At 45.1% G+C, this 16318-nt stretch overlaps 1 protein-coding gene across 1 annotated transcript in view; it reads left to right on the top strand.

The window, feature by feature from the left end:
* atp6v0d1 (ATPase H+ transporting V0 subunit d1) overlaps positions 1–16318 on the top strand; it is a 69249-nt gene that overhangs the window by 45506 nt on the left and 7425 nt on the right. Inside the window, exons 2-4 of the mRNA XM_072518367.1 lie at positions 1855–2026; positions 4636–4814; positions 12688–12767. Of these exons, the coding sequence (XP_072374468.1) occupies positions 1855–2026; positions 4636–4814; positions 12688–12767 (431 nt within the window). The remainder of the gene's footprint in view (positions 1–1854; positions 2027–4635; positions 4815–12687; positions 12768–16318) is intronic.

Consider the following 16318-nt stretch of genomic DNA (forward strand, 5'->3'; position numbering starts at 1 on the left):
AGGATGCTGGGAAAACTCAGCAGGTCTGGTAGCATCTGTAGGGGGAGAAAACAAATGTGAGTCTGTTTGGCTCTTCTTCAGAACGAAAGTGAGGGAGAAATGTGTTAGATATTAAACTGTAGCTGGGAGAGATTAGCAGCTACAGTTTAGTATCGAACACATTCCTCACTTTTGTTCTGATGAAGAGCCAAACTGTCTTGAAAGTTAACTCTTTCTCTCTCTACAGACGCTGTTGAGCTTTTCCAATATCCTTTGTTCTTGTTTCAGAATCCAGCATCTGCAGTATCTTGCTTATTTTAGCATTCAGGTGATAACTTGCTGGGCTTTCCATTGTTCTGTTGTTTACTGGGCTGGTAGAGTTGCCCAATGAATCAAATGACTGAGACCACCATGGTTAGAAGTATGTATAATGCCCCATGTTGTATGGATTGTGCTATATTCAAATGATTTGGCTTAGTCTTATAGTGGGGCTGGGATCCTCTGCATGTCATGATGAAATTTCCTGAACAGCTCGTGGAGAAATAAGTTTTTGGTCACATTGTTTAGACTTTAATCGGTTTCTCGGTTGTCGTTCCCCCCCTTGCCTCAGCTGCTGCTCCCCCACTTCCTCGCCTCCCCCCCCTCTTCTCCCTCTTTCTTGACCACTCCCCCCGCCCCCACCCCATCCAGAATGGGGAACAAGTTTAAATGCCGCTATCCCATCCTACCTGTTCCCGCCAGCCTAGTGATTGGGGCTAGGTGGAATAAAGCCCTTAAGCGGACACTTGCCTTAAAGGGTGAATGGGCAGGTTCCGTGGCTACGCGTAAAATTGCCCCTGGGTGAGTGTGGTCAGCTTCCCGGGGGAATCTCGCCCATTCAATTTTACGTCCCCCCCCCCCCCCCACTGCCTCAGAAACCACCTCTGGGAGAACAGAAAATACTGCCCAGACTATGTTACCTCTTCTGGACAGAGCACAACAAGAGACTATAATAATAATCAGGGAAAAATCCGACAGGGAATTCAGAAGAAACTTCTTCATCTGAAGAGTGGCGAGAATGGGCAATTAGCTAGCACAGGGAGTGAAAGTAACAGTATAGATACATTTAAGGGGAAACTAGACAGGCATGTAAGGCAGAAGGGAGTTGATGGTTATGATGGTTGATTTAGAGGAGGAAAGATAGATGAAGATTCGAATGGAGCATAAACACCCAACAGAGGTTGGTTGGGCCGAATGGTCTGTTTGTGCCGTTAATCCTATGCAATTCCCTTCCTTGAGTCTGAATTCAGCCGAGAATGCTGGAATGAAAATCTGTCCTGATTAATGATCTGTGTGAAGTATAGATTGATGTTGTGTGTAACATCTGCAGCTTGCATTGGGACAACTTGTCCAGTCTTCTTCAAACAGCAAATCCCAAGTTTGCAATCTCTACCATTTAGGGGAAAGACTGGAGGCAGACAGGAACATCACCTAAGTGACACACCATCCCAGTTTAGAAATGCAACATCATTCTTTCGTTGCTGTGTCAAATTCCTCAAACTCCCTACCTAGCAGCACTGTGTGAGTAGTTTTACCATATGGGACTGCAGCAGTTCAGGGATATAACTCTTTACTTTCTTGAGGGCAACAATGGTTGGGCAATTAATGTTGGCCTTTTTAGTGTTGCCCTTGTCCTGTGAATTAATAAATTAAAAAGAAGATAAACTGCAGGGAAGGAATGTACAAAAGGGTGCTCTAAATTCTTGGCCAGAAATTTATTTTCTGTCCTTTTGTGATAATCCTCATTTTGATGGGGTTGAGAAGCTTTTTCTCGGGGGGGGGGGGGGGGGAATATTTGGCAGTTCATTATGCTTACATCTAAGTTATATCTTCCAGATCTGAAGCTTCATCTCCAGAGCACAGACTATGGCAATTTCCTGGCGAATGAGGCCTCCCCACTCACTGTGTCAGTGATAGATGACAAGTTGAAGGAGAAGATGGTGGTCGAGTTTAGGCATATGAGGAACCATGCGTACGAACCACTGGGCTGCTTCCTTGATTTCATCACGTGAGTAAAAGGTTGTATGAGTAGGGGCAATGTAATATTGGAGAGCAAATACGGTCTTTCGGGACAGTATTTATATCATACTTACCTAGTTGTCTTGGCCAGCATTCTTTCCTCAACCAACTCCACCAAAAACAGATTGACTGCATATTCCACGCATTTAATTTTTGGGATTATGACTCTTGTTTACCTACATAACAGTGGTGAACATTTCAAAAGTAATTAATTGGACACAAAATGCTTTGGAACATCCTGAAGATGTCATGAGGTGCTATAGAAATGCAAGATCTATTGTGGTGTTTTAGATACCAGAAGACCCTGTCACAGTATTTTGGGTGATGCAGTCCTAAAATTACTCGTGTAAAATGCTCCCAAGACTTTGCAGCCCACTTCAAAAGCAAAATTTGGTACTTGATAATCCAAGCTTCTAATTCTGCTTGTTGATATTCTAATTCAAACAAGAATTGTAAATTGAAATGCCAGTCAGCAAATAAGTCTTTTTTGCACCATGAGTAAGAATACATTTTTAAAAGCAAATATTGCGTCACCACCTCCAAGGTCTGGAAATTGCGGTCGGATTGCAACTCCGCTTTTTTTAAAACTCCTCCAAGTCGGAAGCTGCACATTTTCTGCCTGACCTCCTGACTCGGGCCTGGTGAGAAATGTACCTGGAACCTGAGGCCTTCCAGTGTAGGGCAGCAATGTCGGGGAAGTAAATCCATATTGAGGCATAGTCCCTGTGTTTACATGTGCTTTCAGAAATAGGGAAAGGATCAGTGTATAAGGTAAGTAAATAGGATTGCAGTGGAGTGGTGGTTGGGTGGTGAGGGAGGGTAGGGATGTTGGAGATTGATGGGATGGGTCAGGAGGTGGTTGGATGGTGAATTAGGGGTTTCCTGGGAGGCTGGGAGTTTGTGGAGGGCTGCAGGGGGTTGGGGGGGGGGGGGTAGTAAGAGGGCTGCAGGGGGTTAGGAGGGTGGTCGGAGGGGTAGTGGAGGGCTGCAGGCGGTTAGGAGGGCGGTCGGAGGGGTAGTGGAGGGCTGCAGTGGGTTAGGAGGGTGGTCGGAGGCGTAGTGGAGGGCTGCAGGGGATTAGGAGGGGTAGTGGAGGGCTGCAGGGGGTTAGGAGGGTGGTCGGAGGGGAGGTGGAAGTTGGGGGGGATTAGTTGAAATGAAAATCACTTATTGTCACAAGTAGGCTTCAAATGAAGTTACTGTGAAAAGCCCCTAGTCTCTACATTCCGGCGCCTGTTCGGGGAGGCTGGTACGGGAATTGAACCGCACTGCTGGCCTGTCTTGGTCTGCTTTAAAAGCCAGCTATTTAGCCCTGTGCTAAACCAGTCCCTTGAAGTGGGGTTTGTCAGGGTTGGGTTGGGGATTCAATGAGGAGGTTGGCGGGGTCAGTGCCGTAGCTACCCATAGTTGGAAGTTATTTAAAGTTTTATGACTTTTCCTGGGTAACCTCTGCAAAGAGAGTCGGAACCATCCAAAATCTCTGATCAGATGGTTCCAGTGCAGGGTAGTTGCTCGTTGAAAGTTTTAACTTCTGAGCAATTCTAATGCAGTCCTTGTGGGGGGTTCTGGGAGATCCCCCAGCATATATTCTGGGGTATCTCTAGTGTACAATTCTCCAGAGATTGGAAGTTCTGGCTAATTTATAATAATCTTTATTCGTGTCACAAGTAGACTTACATTAACACTGCAATGAAGTTACTGTGAAAAGCCCCTAGTTGCCACATTCCAGCGCCTCGGGTACACAGAGGGAGAATTCAGAATGCCCAATTCACCTAACAGCACGTCTTTCGGGACTTGTGGGAGGAAACTGGAGCACCCGGAGGAAACTCACCCAGACATGGGGAGAACGTGCAGACTCCGCACAGACAGTGACCCAAGCCGGGAATCGAACCTGGGTCACTGGCACTGGGAAGCAACAGTGCTAACCATTGTGTTACCGTGAATACTGTCTAGTATAAATGGCAGTGATGAAAGGAGAGTTTCACCATTGGACCATTTTAGGAATATTTGCAGGATTAAAATTGCCTGAAGTATTGTGACATTTTGAAGTATCAGATTGAAGGGGAATAGTAAAGTAGGCTTGCCTTTCAGCTCCAACTTCCAGAAACTTCAGCTCATGGAGAAATGTCCTGCCTATATCTTACACTAACTTTTGTCCGTTTTCACCTTGGAAACCTCCTCCAACTTTATGTCCAGGCTAACCTTTCTACTGTTCCAGCTTGGTCATTTCCAAACCCTTTGGTTCCACTGTTAGTGGCATAGCCTTCAACAATAATGCTCTTGCATTCGGAATTTCCTTCAAAAATGATCCACTTTGCTGCATCCCTTTCTCAAAAAGTTCACAATTTACCATCTTCACTAGCTTCTCCTCAACTCTTCCAGCTCATTTGCGTTTGATGTTCTGCTGTGTCAAATCCTCTCTCTTGCCTGGTGAAGTGCTTTGCGATATGCTAAATTAAAGGCAAGCTATCTTAAGTGCAAGTGATTGTATTCTGATTTTACAAAAATATGATGCCGTTCTTTAAAAATATAACAGGAGCTTCAAACTAAACACCAACTCCCTGTATAAGCTGTTAATGTACAGTTTTATTTATACAGGTACAGCTACATGATCGACAATGTAATTCTCCTGATTACTGGAACATTACACCAGCGGTCCATTTCTGAACTCGTTCCAAAGTGCCATCCCTTAGGCAGCTTTGAGCAGATGGAAGCAGTGAATATTGCCCAGACACCAGCAGAACTTTACAATGCCATCTTGGTTGACACACCTTTAGGTAAGGCATGGGCCCGAAGATTAAAGAATGGAAAAGTGTGTATGAGAGAAGTTCAACATTTGATTTGTTCCTGTATAACATTGATTGACCGAAGACTAATTCCTGGAATGAAGGGCTTATCTTACGAGAAAAGGTTGGGCAGGTTATGTCTATACCTATTGGGAGCTTAGAAGAATGAGAGGTGATATTATTGAAACCTATAAGATCCTGAGGGGGTTTGTTAGGGTAGATACTGGGAGGATGTTCCCACTTGTAGGTGAGACTAGAAGCAGGGGACACCATTTAAGAATGAAAGGTCTACTGTTTAAGATTGAGATAAGGACAATTTTTTTCTCTCAAATGATTGTGGAATTTTCTTTCTTCCCTAGAAAGCAGTCGAGGTTGGGTTGTTCACTGAGACTAAATTAGACAGACCTTTTTGATAGACAAGGGAGTTGAAGGTGGGGGCAGATGGCAAGGGGAGTTGAGACACAGCTAGATCATCCAGGATGTTATTGAATAATGGGGCGGGTTCAAAGGGCTGAATAGCCTCCTCCTGCTCCTATGTTACTAAGAAGAAAGTGAAAGCATCTTTCTGAATTGGGCTTTGGCTTACAATCCAATCTATTTTTTCCCTTAACTGTGACAAAGTTTCAAGTTATTTCTTGTAAATTAGAACTTAGTATTAGATTTTTACCACAATTGTCCTCTATCCAAGTGGTCTACATTATGGAAGATTGGGGTTTAGGTTACAGACCAGAATAGGATGATTGCTTATAAGGAATTATTGTGCGTGTGAAAACCAACCAGGTTGAAATAACTTGAACTAAAGGGATGAGAGCAGAGTATGGTTAAGTTGTCAGCCTGTATGCAACCTTCTGGGTTTTTGTTTTGCCATCTCATTGAATTGGAAGGACAAGTTTGTTTTCTTTCTGATGGGCTACCCAATTGTTTAATGAATACTGTGAGAATTTATACGATTGATTCTATGGCTGAATTTCAGAGCACTCGGTCAACAGCTGGATATACTTGAGCTTTTTTTACATGTAGGACAGTGACCTGTTCTGCATATCTAGGGTATTAATGGGCTATGATGGTGAAAAGGAATAACAGTTAATCTGTTTAAAAAGTCAACCTAAAAGCAGGTATCCAGGTGAATAGTGCAGACTGGAGTTGCTGTGGAGCACTGGGTTTAAATTGAAACCAGGTTAAAGTCCAACAGGTTTGTTTCGATGTCACTAGCTTTCGGAGCGCTGCTCCTTCCTCAGGTGAACCTCATTCACCTGAGGAAGGAGCAGCGCTCCGAAAGCTAGTGACATCGAAACAAACCTGTTGGACTTTAACCTGGTGTTGTAAGACTTTGTACTGTGCTCACCCCAGTCCAACGCCGGCATCTCCACATCATTTAAATTGAAACTACTCTTGGTTTGCAACATGCCAGTACGTTGCCTTCAGGTAATTAAGAATCTAGAGCAGTAGTTCTCAAACTTGGTCCTGGTGCGACCACATTTTAATGCCTCAGTCTTTGTGTGACCCCGGAGTGAACTTCTGAGGGTTGCGAGAGCTGCTGAGCGGGCATGAAAATACTTCAACGCTGGACATTGGGGGTGGGAGGGATGACGACTTTCGTTCTTCACGGGGGCATGGGCGGTGTGTTGATTGGCGTGGGGAAAGAGGAATTGAAGGTTAAGTGATTTGATGAAAAGGAAGGATTTCTACAAAGAAATTAACACTTTTTTGTTTTAGCAGCAGCAGTAATGAAGCTTCAGAGAACAATTCATGGGGGTCGGTTTAGTTCAGTTGGCTAGGCAGCTGGTTTGTGATGCAGAGTGAGGTCAGCAGCAAGGGTTCAATTCCCTACCAGCTGAGGTTATTCTCAACGTTGCCCCTTGCCTGAGGTGTGGTGATCCTCCGGTTAAATCACCACCAGTCAGCTCTCCCCCTCAAAGTGAAAGCAGCCTATGATCATCTGGGACTATGGTGACTTTACTTTTAGGTCACAGTAGACATTACTGCTTTGGAGTACGCAGCCTCAAAATATTATCTTGCTTCCCTATTGGGGGTTGCAACCCACGGTTTGGAAAGCTCTTATCTAGACTAAAGTGCTGACAAAGATGTATAAATTGCAGTTTTTAAAGCTAGTTAATCCTTGCTCAAGAATAAAAGTGGGATTATTTAGGTGTGAAAATGTTGCGTATTATAATCTTTATTGTCACAAGTAGGCTTACATTAACACTGCAATGCAGTTACTGTGAAACGCCCCTAGTCACCATATTCCATCGCCTGTTCCGGTACACTGAGGGAGAATTCAGAATGTCCAAATTACCTAACAGCACGTCTTTCAGGACTTGTGGGAGGAAACCGGAGCACCCGGAGGAAACCCACACAAGACACACGGAGAACATGCAGACTCCGCACAGACCGTGACCCAAGCCGGGAATTGAACCTGGGACCCTGGCGCTGTGAAGCAACAGTGCTAATCACTGTGCTACCGTGCAGCCCATTCATTCTTTTACAGCGAAATAAAGCAACCTGCTGCCATAATTTCTTTAGCATTGAGCACAAGAGTCACTTGTGTCACTGTTTTGATTAGCATTGTTTAAGGGGTAATTGTAAGCTGTTTTCTTGTGTAATGTTAAAGATATTTTAATAGAACATAGAACGATACAGTGCAGGCCCTTCGGCCCACGATGTTGCACCGACATGGGAAGGCAAAAAAACAAAAGCCATCTAACCTCTACACTATGCCATTATCATCCATATGCTTATCCAATAAACTTTTAAACGCCCTCAATGTTGGCGAGTTCACTACTGTTGCAGGTAGGGCATTCCACGGCCTCACCGCTCTTTGTGTAAAGAACCTACCTCTGACCTCTGTCCTATATCTATTACCCCTCAGTTTAAGGCTATGTCCCCTCGTGCTAGCCATTTGCATCCGCGGGAGAAGGCTCTCACTGTCCACCCTATCTAACCCCCTGATCATTTTGTATGCCTCTATTAAGTCTCCTCTTAACCTTCTTCTCTCTAACGAAAACAACCTCAAGTCCATCAGCCTTTCCTCATAAGATTTTCCCTCCATACCAGGCAACATCCTGGTAAATCTCCTCTGCACCCGTTCCAAAGCTTCCACGTCCTTCCTATAATGAGGTGACCAGAACTGTACGCAATACTCCAAATGCGGCCGTACCAGAGTTTTGTACAGCTGCAACATGACCTCCTGACTCCGGAACTCAATCCCTCTACCAATAAAGGCCAGTACTCCATAGGCCTTCTTCACAACCCTATCAACCTGGATGGCAACTTTCAGGGATCTATGTACATGGACACCGAGATCCCTCTGCTCATCCACACTTTCAAGAACTTTACCATGAGCCAAATATTCCGCATTCCTGTTATTCCTTCCAAAGTGAATCACCTCACACTTCTCTACATTAAACTCCATTTGCCACCTCTCAGCTTACTCTGCAGCTTATCTATGTCCCTCTGTAACCTGCAACATCCTTCCGCACTGTCGACAACACCACCGACTTTAGTGTCGTCTGCAAATTTACTCACCCACCCTTCTGCGCCCTCCTCTAGGTCATTTATAAAAATGACAAACAGCAACGGCCCCAGAACAGATCCTTGTGGTACTCCACTTGTAACTGAACTCCATTCTGAACATTTCCCATCAACCACCACCCTCTGTCTTCTTTCAGCTAGCCAATTTCTGATCCACATCTCTAAATCACCCTCAATCCCCAGCCTCCGTATTTTCTGCAATAGCCTACCGTGGGGAACCTTATCAAACGCTTTACTGAAATCCATATACACCACATCAACTGCTCTACCCTCGTCTACCTGTTCAGTCACCTTCTCAAAGAACTCGATAAGGTTTGTGAGGCATGACCTACCCTTCACAAAGCCATGCTGACTATCCCTCATCATATTATTCCTATCTAGATGATTATAAATCTTGTCTCTTATAATCCTCTCCAAGACTTTACCCACAACAGACGTGAGGTTCACCGGTCTATAGTTGCCGGGGTTGTCTCTACTCCCCTTCTTGAACAAAGGAACCACATTTGCTATCCTCCAGTCCTCTGGCACTATTCCTGTAGCCAATGATGACATAAAAATCAAAGCCAAAGGCTCAGCAATCTCTTCCCTGGCTTCCCAGAGAATCCTAGGATAAATCCCATCGGGCCCCGGGGACTTATCTATTTTCAGCCTGTCCAGAATTGCCAACACCTCTTCCCTACGTACCTCAATGCCATCTATTCCAATAGCCTGGGTCTCAGCATTCTCCTCCACAACATTCTCTTTTTCCTGAGTGAATACGGACGAAAAATATTCATTTAGTATCTCGCCTATCTCTTCAGACTCCACACACAACTTCCCATCCCTGTCCTTGACTGGCCCTACTCTTACCCTAGTCATTCTTTTATTCCTGACATACCTATAGAAAGCTTTTGGGTTTTCCTTGATCCTACCTGCCAAATACTTCTCATGTCCCCTCCTTGCTCGTCTTAGCTCTCTCTTTAGATCCTTCCCCGCTACCTTGTAACTATCAAGCGCCCCAACTGAAACTTCACACCTCATCTTCACATAGGCCTCCTTCTTCCTCTTAACAAGAGATTCCACTTTGGCAAACCGCGGTTCCCTCGCTCGACGCCTCCCTCCCTGCCTGACCGGTACGTACTTATCAAGAACACGCAGTAGTTGTTCCTTGAACAAGCTCCACATATCCAGTGTGCCCAACACTTGCAGCCTACTTCTCCAACCTACCCCTCCCAAGTCATGTCTAATGGCATCATAATTGCCCTTCCCCCAGCTATAACTCTTGCCCTGCGGGGTATACTTATCCCTTTCCATCACTAACGTAAACGTCACCGAATTGTGGTCACTGTCCCCAAAGTGCTCACCTACCTCCAAATCTAACACCTGGCCTGGTTCATTACCCAAAACCAAATCCAACGTGGCCTCGCCTCTTGTTGGCCTGTCAACATATTGTGTCAGGAAACCCTCCTGCACACATTGTACAAAGAACGACCCATCTAATGTACTCGAACTATATCTTTTCCAGTCAATATTTGGAAAGTTAAAGTCTCCCATAATAACTACCCTGTTACTTTCGCTCTTATCCAGAATCATCTTCGCCATCCTTTCCTCTACATCCCTAGAACTATTTGGAGGCCTACAGAAAACTCCCAACAGGGTGACCTCTCCTTTCCGGTTTCTAACCTCAGCCCATACTACCTCGGAAGAAGAGTCCCCCATCTAGCATCCTCTCCGCCACCGTAATTCTGTTCTTGACTAGCAGCGCCTCACCTCCCCCTCTTTTGCCTCCTTCTCTGAGCTTACTAAAACACCTAAACCCCGGAACCTGCAACAACCATTCCTGTCCCTGCTTTATCCATGTCTCCGAAATGGCCACAACATCGAAGTCCCAGGTACCAACCCATGCTGCCAGTTCCCCTACCTTATTTCGTTTACTCCTGGCATTGAAGTAGACACACTTCAAACCACCTACCTGAACACTGGCCCCCTCCTGCGAAGTCAAATCTGTGCTCCTGACCTTTATACTCTCAATCTCCCGTACCCTAAAACTACAATCCAGGTTCCCATGCCCCTGCTGCATTAGTTTAAACCCCCCCAAAGAGCACTAACACATCTCCCCCCCCCCCCCCAGGATATTTGTGCCCCTCAGGTTCAGATGTAGACCATCCTGTCTGCAGAGGTCCCACCTTCCCCAGAAAGAGCCCCAGTTATCCAGAAATCTGAATCCCTCCCGCCTGCACCATCCCTGTAGCCACGTGTTTAATTGCTCTCTCTCCGTATTCCTCATCTCATTATCACGTGGCACAGGCAACAACCCAGAGATAACAACCTAGCTCCCTGAAAGCCTGCCTGACATCCTTGTCCCCTTTCCTACCTATGTCGTTAGAGCCAATGTGGACCACGACTTGGGGCTGTTCCCCCTCTCCCTTAAGGACCTGGAAAACACGATCCGAGACATCAAGTACCCTTGCACCTGGAAGGCAACATACCAAACGTGCGTCTCTCTCGCTCCCACAAAATCTCCTATCTGTGCCCCTGACTATCGAGTCCCCAATTACTAATGCTCTGCTCCTCTCCCCCCTTCCCTTCTGAGCACCAGGGACAGACTCCGTGCCAGAGGCCCGTACCCCATGGCTTACCCCTGGTAAGTCCCCCCCCCCGCCACAAGTATCCAAAGCGGTATACTTGTTACTCAGGGGAACGACCGCAGGGGGTCCCTGCACTGACTGCTTCTTCCTAGTCCCTCTTACGGTTACCCATCTATCTCCAATCTTTGGTGTAACTAATTCCCTGAAGCTGCTATCTATGACCCCCTCTGCCTCCCGAATGATCCGAAGTTCATCCAACTCCAGCTCCAGTTCCCTAACTCGGTCTTGGAGGAGCTGGAGATGGCTGCACTTCCTGCAGGTAAAATCAGCAGGGACACTAACGGCATCCCTCACCTCAAACATCCTGCAGGAGGAACATTGCACTCCCTTCCCTGCCATCCCTCTAACTTCCAACCAAGATCTGATTAATAAATACATTTTTAAAAAAATAATAATGTAAATATGGCACTTACATAGAACATAGAACAATACAGAGCAGTACAGGCCCTTCGGCCCACGATGTTGCACCGAAACAAAAGCCATCTAACCTACACCAATGGGTCTTATTATTAGGTTAGAGGAGGAGGGCGGGTGGGAGACACTACACGTGTAGTGTGTTAGTAATAAAGTTTGTTTTAAAAACCATACCTTTATTTCTCTGTGAAATCACTCCTGGAATGAGGTATCCTTTCCTCACTGTCGTAGGGCTGGTTTAGCTTAGTGGGCTAAACAGGTGGCTTGTGATGCAGAACAAGGCCAGCAGCACGGGTTCAATTCCCCTACCAGCTTACCCGAACAGGCACTGGAATGTGGCGACTAGGGGCTTTTAACAGTAACTTCATACTTGTGACAATAAAAGATTATTATTATATTATTGTTATTGTTATTATTATACAAAATTAAAAGAAAATATTGGGGTTTCTGTCCAGTATCCTAGCCACTGTTGGGGTCCAGTCCAGGATCATAATTATATACAATATTGTATTCAAGTACTATATCTGCAAGATCTTGTGATAAATCATCCTCAACCTCTCATCCATTGCAAGATGTATAGTTATCTTTTAAACACCCAGAAAGCGACTAAGGAGCTTTGGATTGTCCAGTTTATCATCTTGTAATATAAAGCAGGACCTGAGGACAACACTTTGAGTTTGCACAACTTTGTTTTCTAAGAGGAAAAATTTCTAAGGGGAAAAAACAGAGGGCTTCTATTCAAATGTACTGGTTATTGATGCTAAAGGTGAACATTACTACAAGTTTAGCAATTTTGTGAGGCTATTTTCACTTTGTGTAAATGCTAAATTAATAGGAGGGCTCATGTTATACGACTGTATATTGTACTCCATGGACAATAAACCTGGCTTGAAAAATTTTGCATCCTGAGGACAATTTGGGAACCTTCCTGACCCTAATCTAAGGTTCAAAGTGCCTATGATTCTCCCATTGAATATGTTTTGGGGAGACATCTGCAGCTGCCTGTATCTAAGTATCTGCAGAGTTAATGGACAATTAGTGTTCCATCCAGGCATGACCCAGAGTGTAAACAGGGTTCTCTTTTTTAAAATACATTTTCTTGCTGCAAAACTCTAGGGACCTGGGTACACAGTAACAATGGTTCTGTGCTTTGTGAAATATCGTAAGTGATATTCTGCTATAAAATGTTCTGTCAGAATTTTATTTTAGTGAATGCATGAGGTTGAGATTTTCAGTTTTTCATTATTGAATTCAATGTAATGAGTGCAATGAGATTTTTGTCTTCATTTCAGCTGCATTTTTCCAGGATTGTATATCTGAACAAGACCTTGATGAAATGAACATTGAAATTATTCGTAATACACTGTACAAGGTAACTGCAAAGTAACTTGTACTTCTGAAACTTTAATGAACTCAATGCTCAACAAAGTAAAAGATGCATTGCTAAGAAATGGAACACATTCTCACCTTGGACAGCCAGTATTAGCATCCAGTACGCATAGGTGGGTGTAACAAAGCCAGATTTGCAGTAAGTGCCCTCTGAATTGTACATTATCTTGAAACATCACTAACAGGACACAATAGATTTTGCATTTCTCATAACCAAACTGTACAGGTTCTCTGACAAATATTTGGGTCCTAAACTATCAGACTTTGGGCAGTTCGGTATATGAGCATGTAATAACTGAAAGACTTAAGGCTAGTCAAATTCACTTCAGTGTGAAACCTTCATTTTGGTGAAACTTGGCAGTATCTTGCTTCCACTCTGTGGGTAAAAAGCAGGTGAATGCATCATTCTCCAATTGAAATCTGGGAATATTTGTTGACATTACCCAAATGAAATCTGAAAGTTTTGCTTTGATTAGACAAGTGCATCATTTTATTTAATTAGTGTAAAGTTGTAACATGGCATCTACTGTAATACAAAGAACAAAGAAATGTACAGCACAGGAACAGGCCCTTCGGCCCTCCAAGCCCGTGCCGACCATGCGGCCCGACTAAACTACAATCTTCTACACTTCCTGGGTCCGTATCCCTCTATTCCCATCCTATTCATGTATTTGTCAAGATGCCCCTTAAATGTCACTATCGTCCCTGCTTCCACCACCTCCTCCGGTAGCGAGTTCCAGGCACCCACTACCCCCTGCGTAAAAAAACTTGCCTCGTACATCTACTCTAAACCTTGCCCCTCTCACCTTAAACCTATGTCCCCTAGTAATTGACCCCTCTACCTCGGGGAAAAGCCTCTGACTATCCACTCTGTCTATGCCCCTCATAATTTTGTAGACCTCTATCAGGTCACCCCTCAACCTCCTTCGTTCCAGTGAGAACAAACCAAGTTTATTCAACCATTCCTCATAGCTAATGCCCTCCATATCAGGCAACATTCTGGTAAATCTCTTCTGCACCCTCTCTAAAGCCTCCACATCCTTCTGGTAGTGTGGCGACCAGAATTGAACACTATACTCCAAGTGTGGCCTAACTAAGGTTCTATACAGCTGCAACATGACTTGCCAATTCTTATACTCAATGCCCCGGCCAATGAAGGCAAGCATGCCGTATGCCTTCTTGACTACCTTCTCCACCTGTGTTGTCCCTTTCAGTGACCTGTGGACCTGTACTCCTAGATCTCTTTGACTTTCAATACTCTTGAGGGTTCTACCATTCACTGTATATTCCCTACCTGCATTAGACCTTCCAAAATGCATTACCTCACATTTGTCCGGATTAAACTCCATCTGCCATCTCTCCGCCCAAGTCTCCAAACAATCTAAATCCTGCTGTATCCTCTGACAGCCCTCATCGCTATCCGCAATTCCACCAACCTTTGTGTCGTCTGCAAACTTACTAATCAGACCAGTTACATTTTCCTCCAAATCATTTATATATACTACAAACAGCAACGGTCCCAGCACTGATCCCTGTGGAACACCACTGGTCACAGCCCTCCAATTAGAAAAGCATCCTTCCATTGCTACTCTCTGCCTTCTATGACCTAGCCAGTTCTGTATCCACCTTGCCAGCTCACCCCGTGTGACTTCACCTTTTGTACTAGTCTACCATGAGGGACCTTGTCAAAGGCCTTACTGAAGTCCATATAGACAACATCCACTGCCCTACCTGCATCAATCATCTTAGTGACCTCCTCGAAAAACTCTTATCAAGTTAGTGAGACACTACCTCCCCTTTACAAAACCATGCTGCCTCTCGCTAATACATCCATTTGCTTCCAAATGGGAGTAGATCCTGTCTCGAAGAATTCTCTCCAGTAATTTCCCTACCACTGAAGTAAGGCTCACCGGCCTGTAGTTCCCTGGATTGTCCTTGCTACCCTTCTTAAACAGAGGAACAACATTGGCTATTCTCCAGTCCTCCGGGACATCACCTGAAGACAGTGAGGATCCAAAGATTTCCGTCAAGGCCTCAGCAATTTCCTCTCCAGCCTCCTTCAGTATTCTGGGGTAGATCCCATCAGGCCCTGGGGACTTATCTACCTTAATATTTTTTAAGACGCCCAACACCTCGTCTTTTTGGATCTCAATGTGACCCAGGCTATCTACACACCCTTCTCCAGTCTCAACATCTACCAATTTCTTCTCGTTGGTGAATACTGATGCAAAGTATTCATTTAGTACCTCGCCCATTTCCTCTGGCTCCACACATAGATTCCCTTGCCTATCCTTCAGTGGGCCAACCCTTTCCCTGGCTACCCTCTTGCTTTTTATGTACGTGTAAAAAGCCGTGGGATTTTCCTTAACCCTATTTGGCAATGACTTTTCGTGATCCCTTCTAACCCTCCTGACTCCTTGCTTAAGTTCCTTCCTACTTTCCTTATGTTCCACACAGGCTTCGTCTGTTCCCAGCCTTTTAGCCCTGACAAATGCCTCCTTTTTCTTTTTGACGAGGCCTACAATATCTCTTGTTATCCAAGGTTCCCGAAAATTGCCGTATTTATCCTTCTTCCTCACAGGAACATGCCGGTCCTGGATTCCTTTCAACTGACACTTGAAAGCCTCCCACATGTCAGATGTTGATTTGCCCTCAAACATCCGCCCCCAATCTATGTTCTTCAGTTCCCGCCGAATATTGTTATAATTAGCCTTCCCCCAATTTAGCACATTCATCCTAGGACCACTCTTATCCTTGTCCACCAGCAATTTAAAACTTACTGAACTGTGGTCACTGTTCCCGAAATGCTCCCCTACTGAAACATCTACCACCTGGCCGGGCTCATTCCCCAATACCAGGTCCAGTACCGCCCCTTCCCTAGTTGGACTGTCCACATATTGTTTTAAGAAGCCCTCCTGGATGCTCCTTACAAACTCTGCCCGGTCTAAGCCCCTGGCACTAAGTGAGTCCCAGTCAATATTGGGGAAGTTGAAGTCTCCCATCACCACAACCCTGTTGTTTTTACTCTTTTCCAAAATCTGTCTACCTATCTGCTCCTCTATCTCCCGCTGGCTGTTGGGAGGCCTGTAGTAAATCCCCAACATTGTGACTGCACCCTTCTTATTCCTGATCTCTACCCATATAGCCTCACTGCCCCCTGAGGTGTCCTCCCGCAGTACAGCTGTGATATTCTCCCTAACCAGTAGCGCAATTCCGCCACCCCTTTTACATCCCCCTCTATCCCGCCTGAAACATCTAAATCCTGGAACGTTTAGCTGCCAATCCTGCCCTTCCTTCAATGGCAACAATATCATAGTTCCAAGTACTAATCCAAGCTCCAAGTTCATCTCCCTTACCCGTAATACTTCTTGCATTAAAACATATGCACTTCAGGCCACCAGACCCGCTGTGTTCAGCAACTTCTCCCTGTCTGCTCTGCCTCAGTGCCCGACTGTCCCTATTTCCTAGTTCTCCCTCAATGCTCTCACCTTCTGACCTATTGCTCCCGTGCCCACCCCCCTGCCATACTAGTTT

This window comes from Scyliorhinus torazame, chromosome 10 (assembly GCF_047496885.1).
Source record: "Scyliorhinus torazame isolate Kashiwa2021f chromosome 10, sScyTor2.1, whole genome shotgun sequence".
Lineage (NCBI taxonomy): Eukaryota > Metazoa > Chordata > Chondrichthyes > Carcharhiniformes > Scyliorhinidae > Scyliorhinus > Scyliorhinus torazame.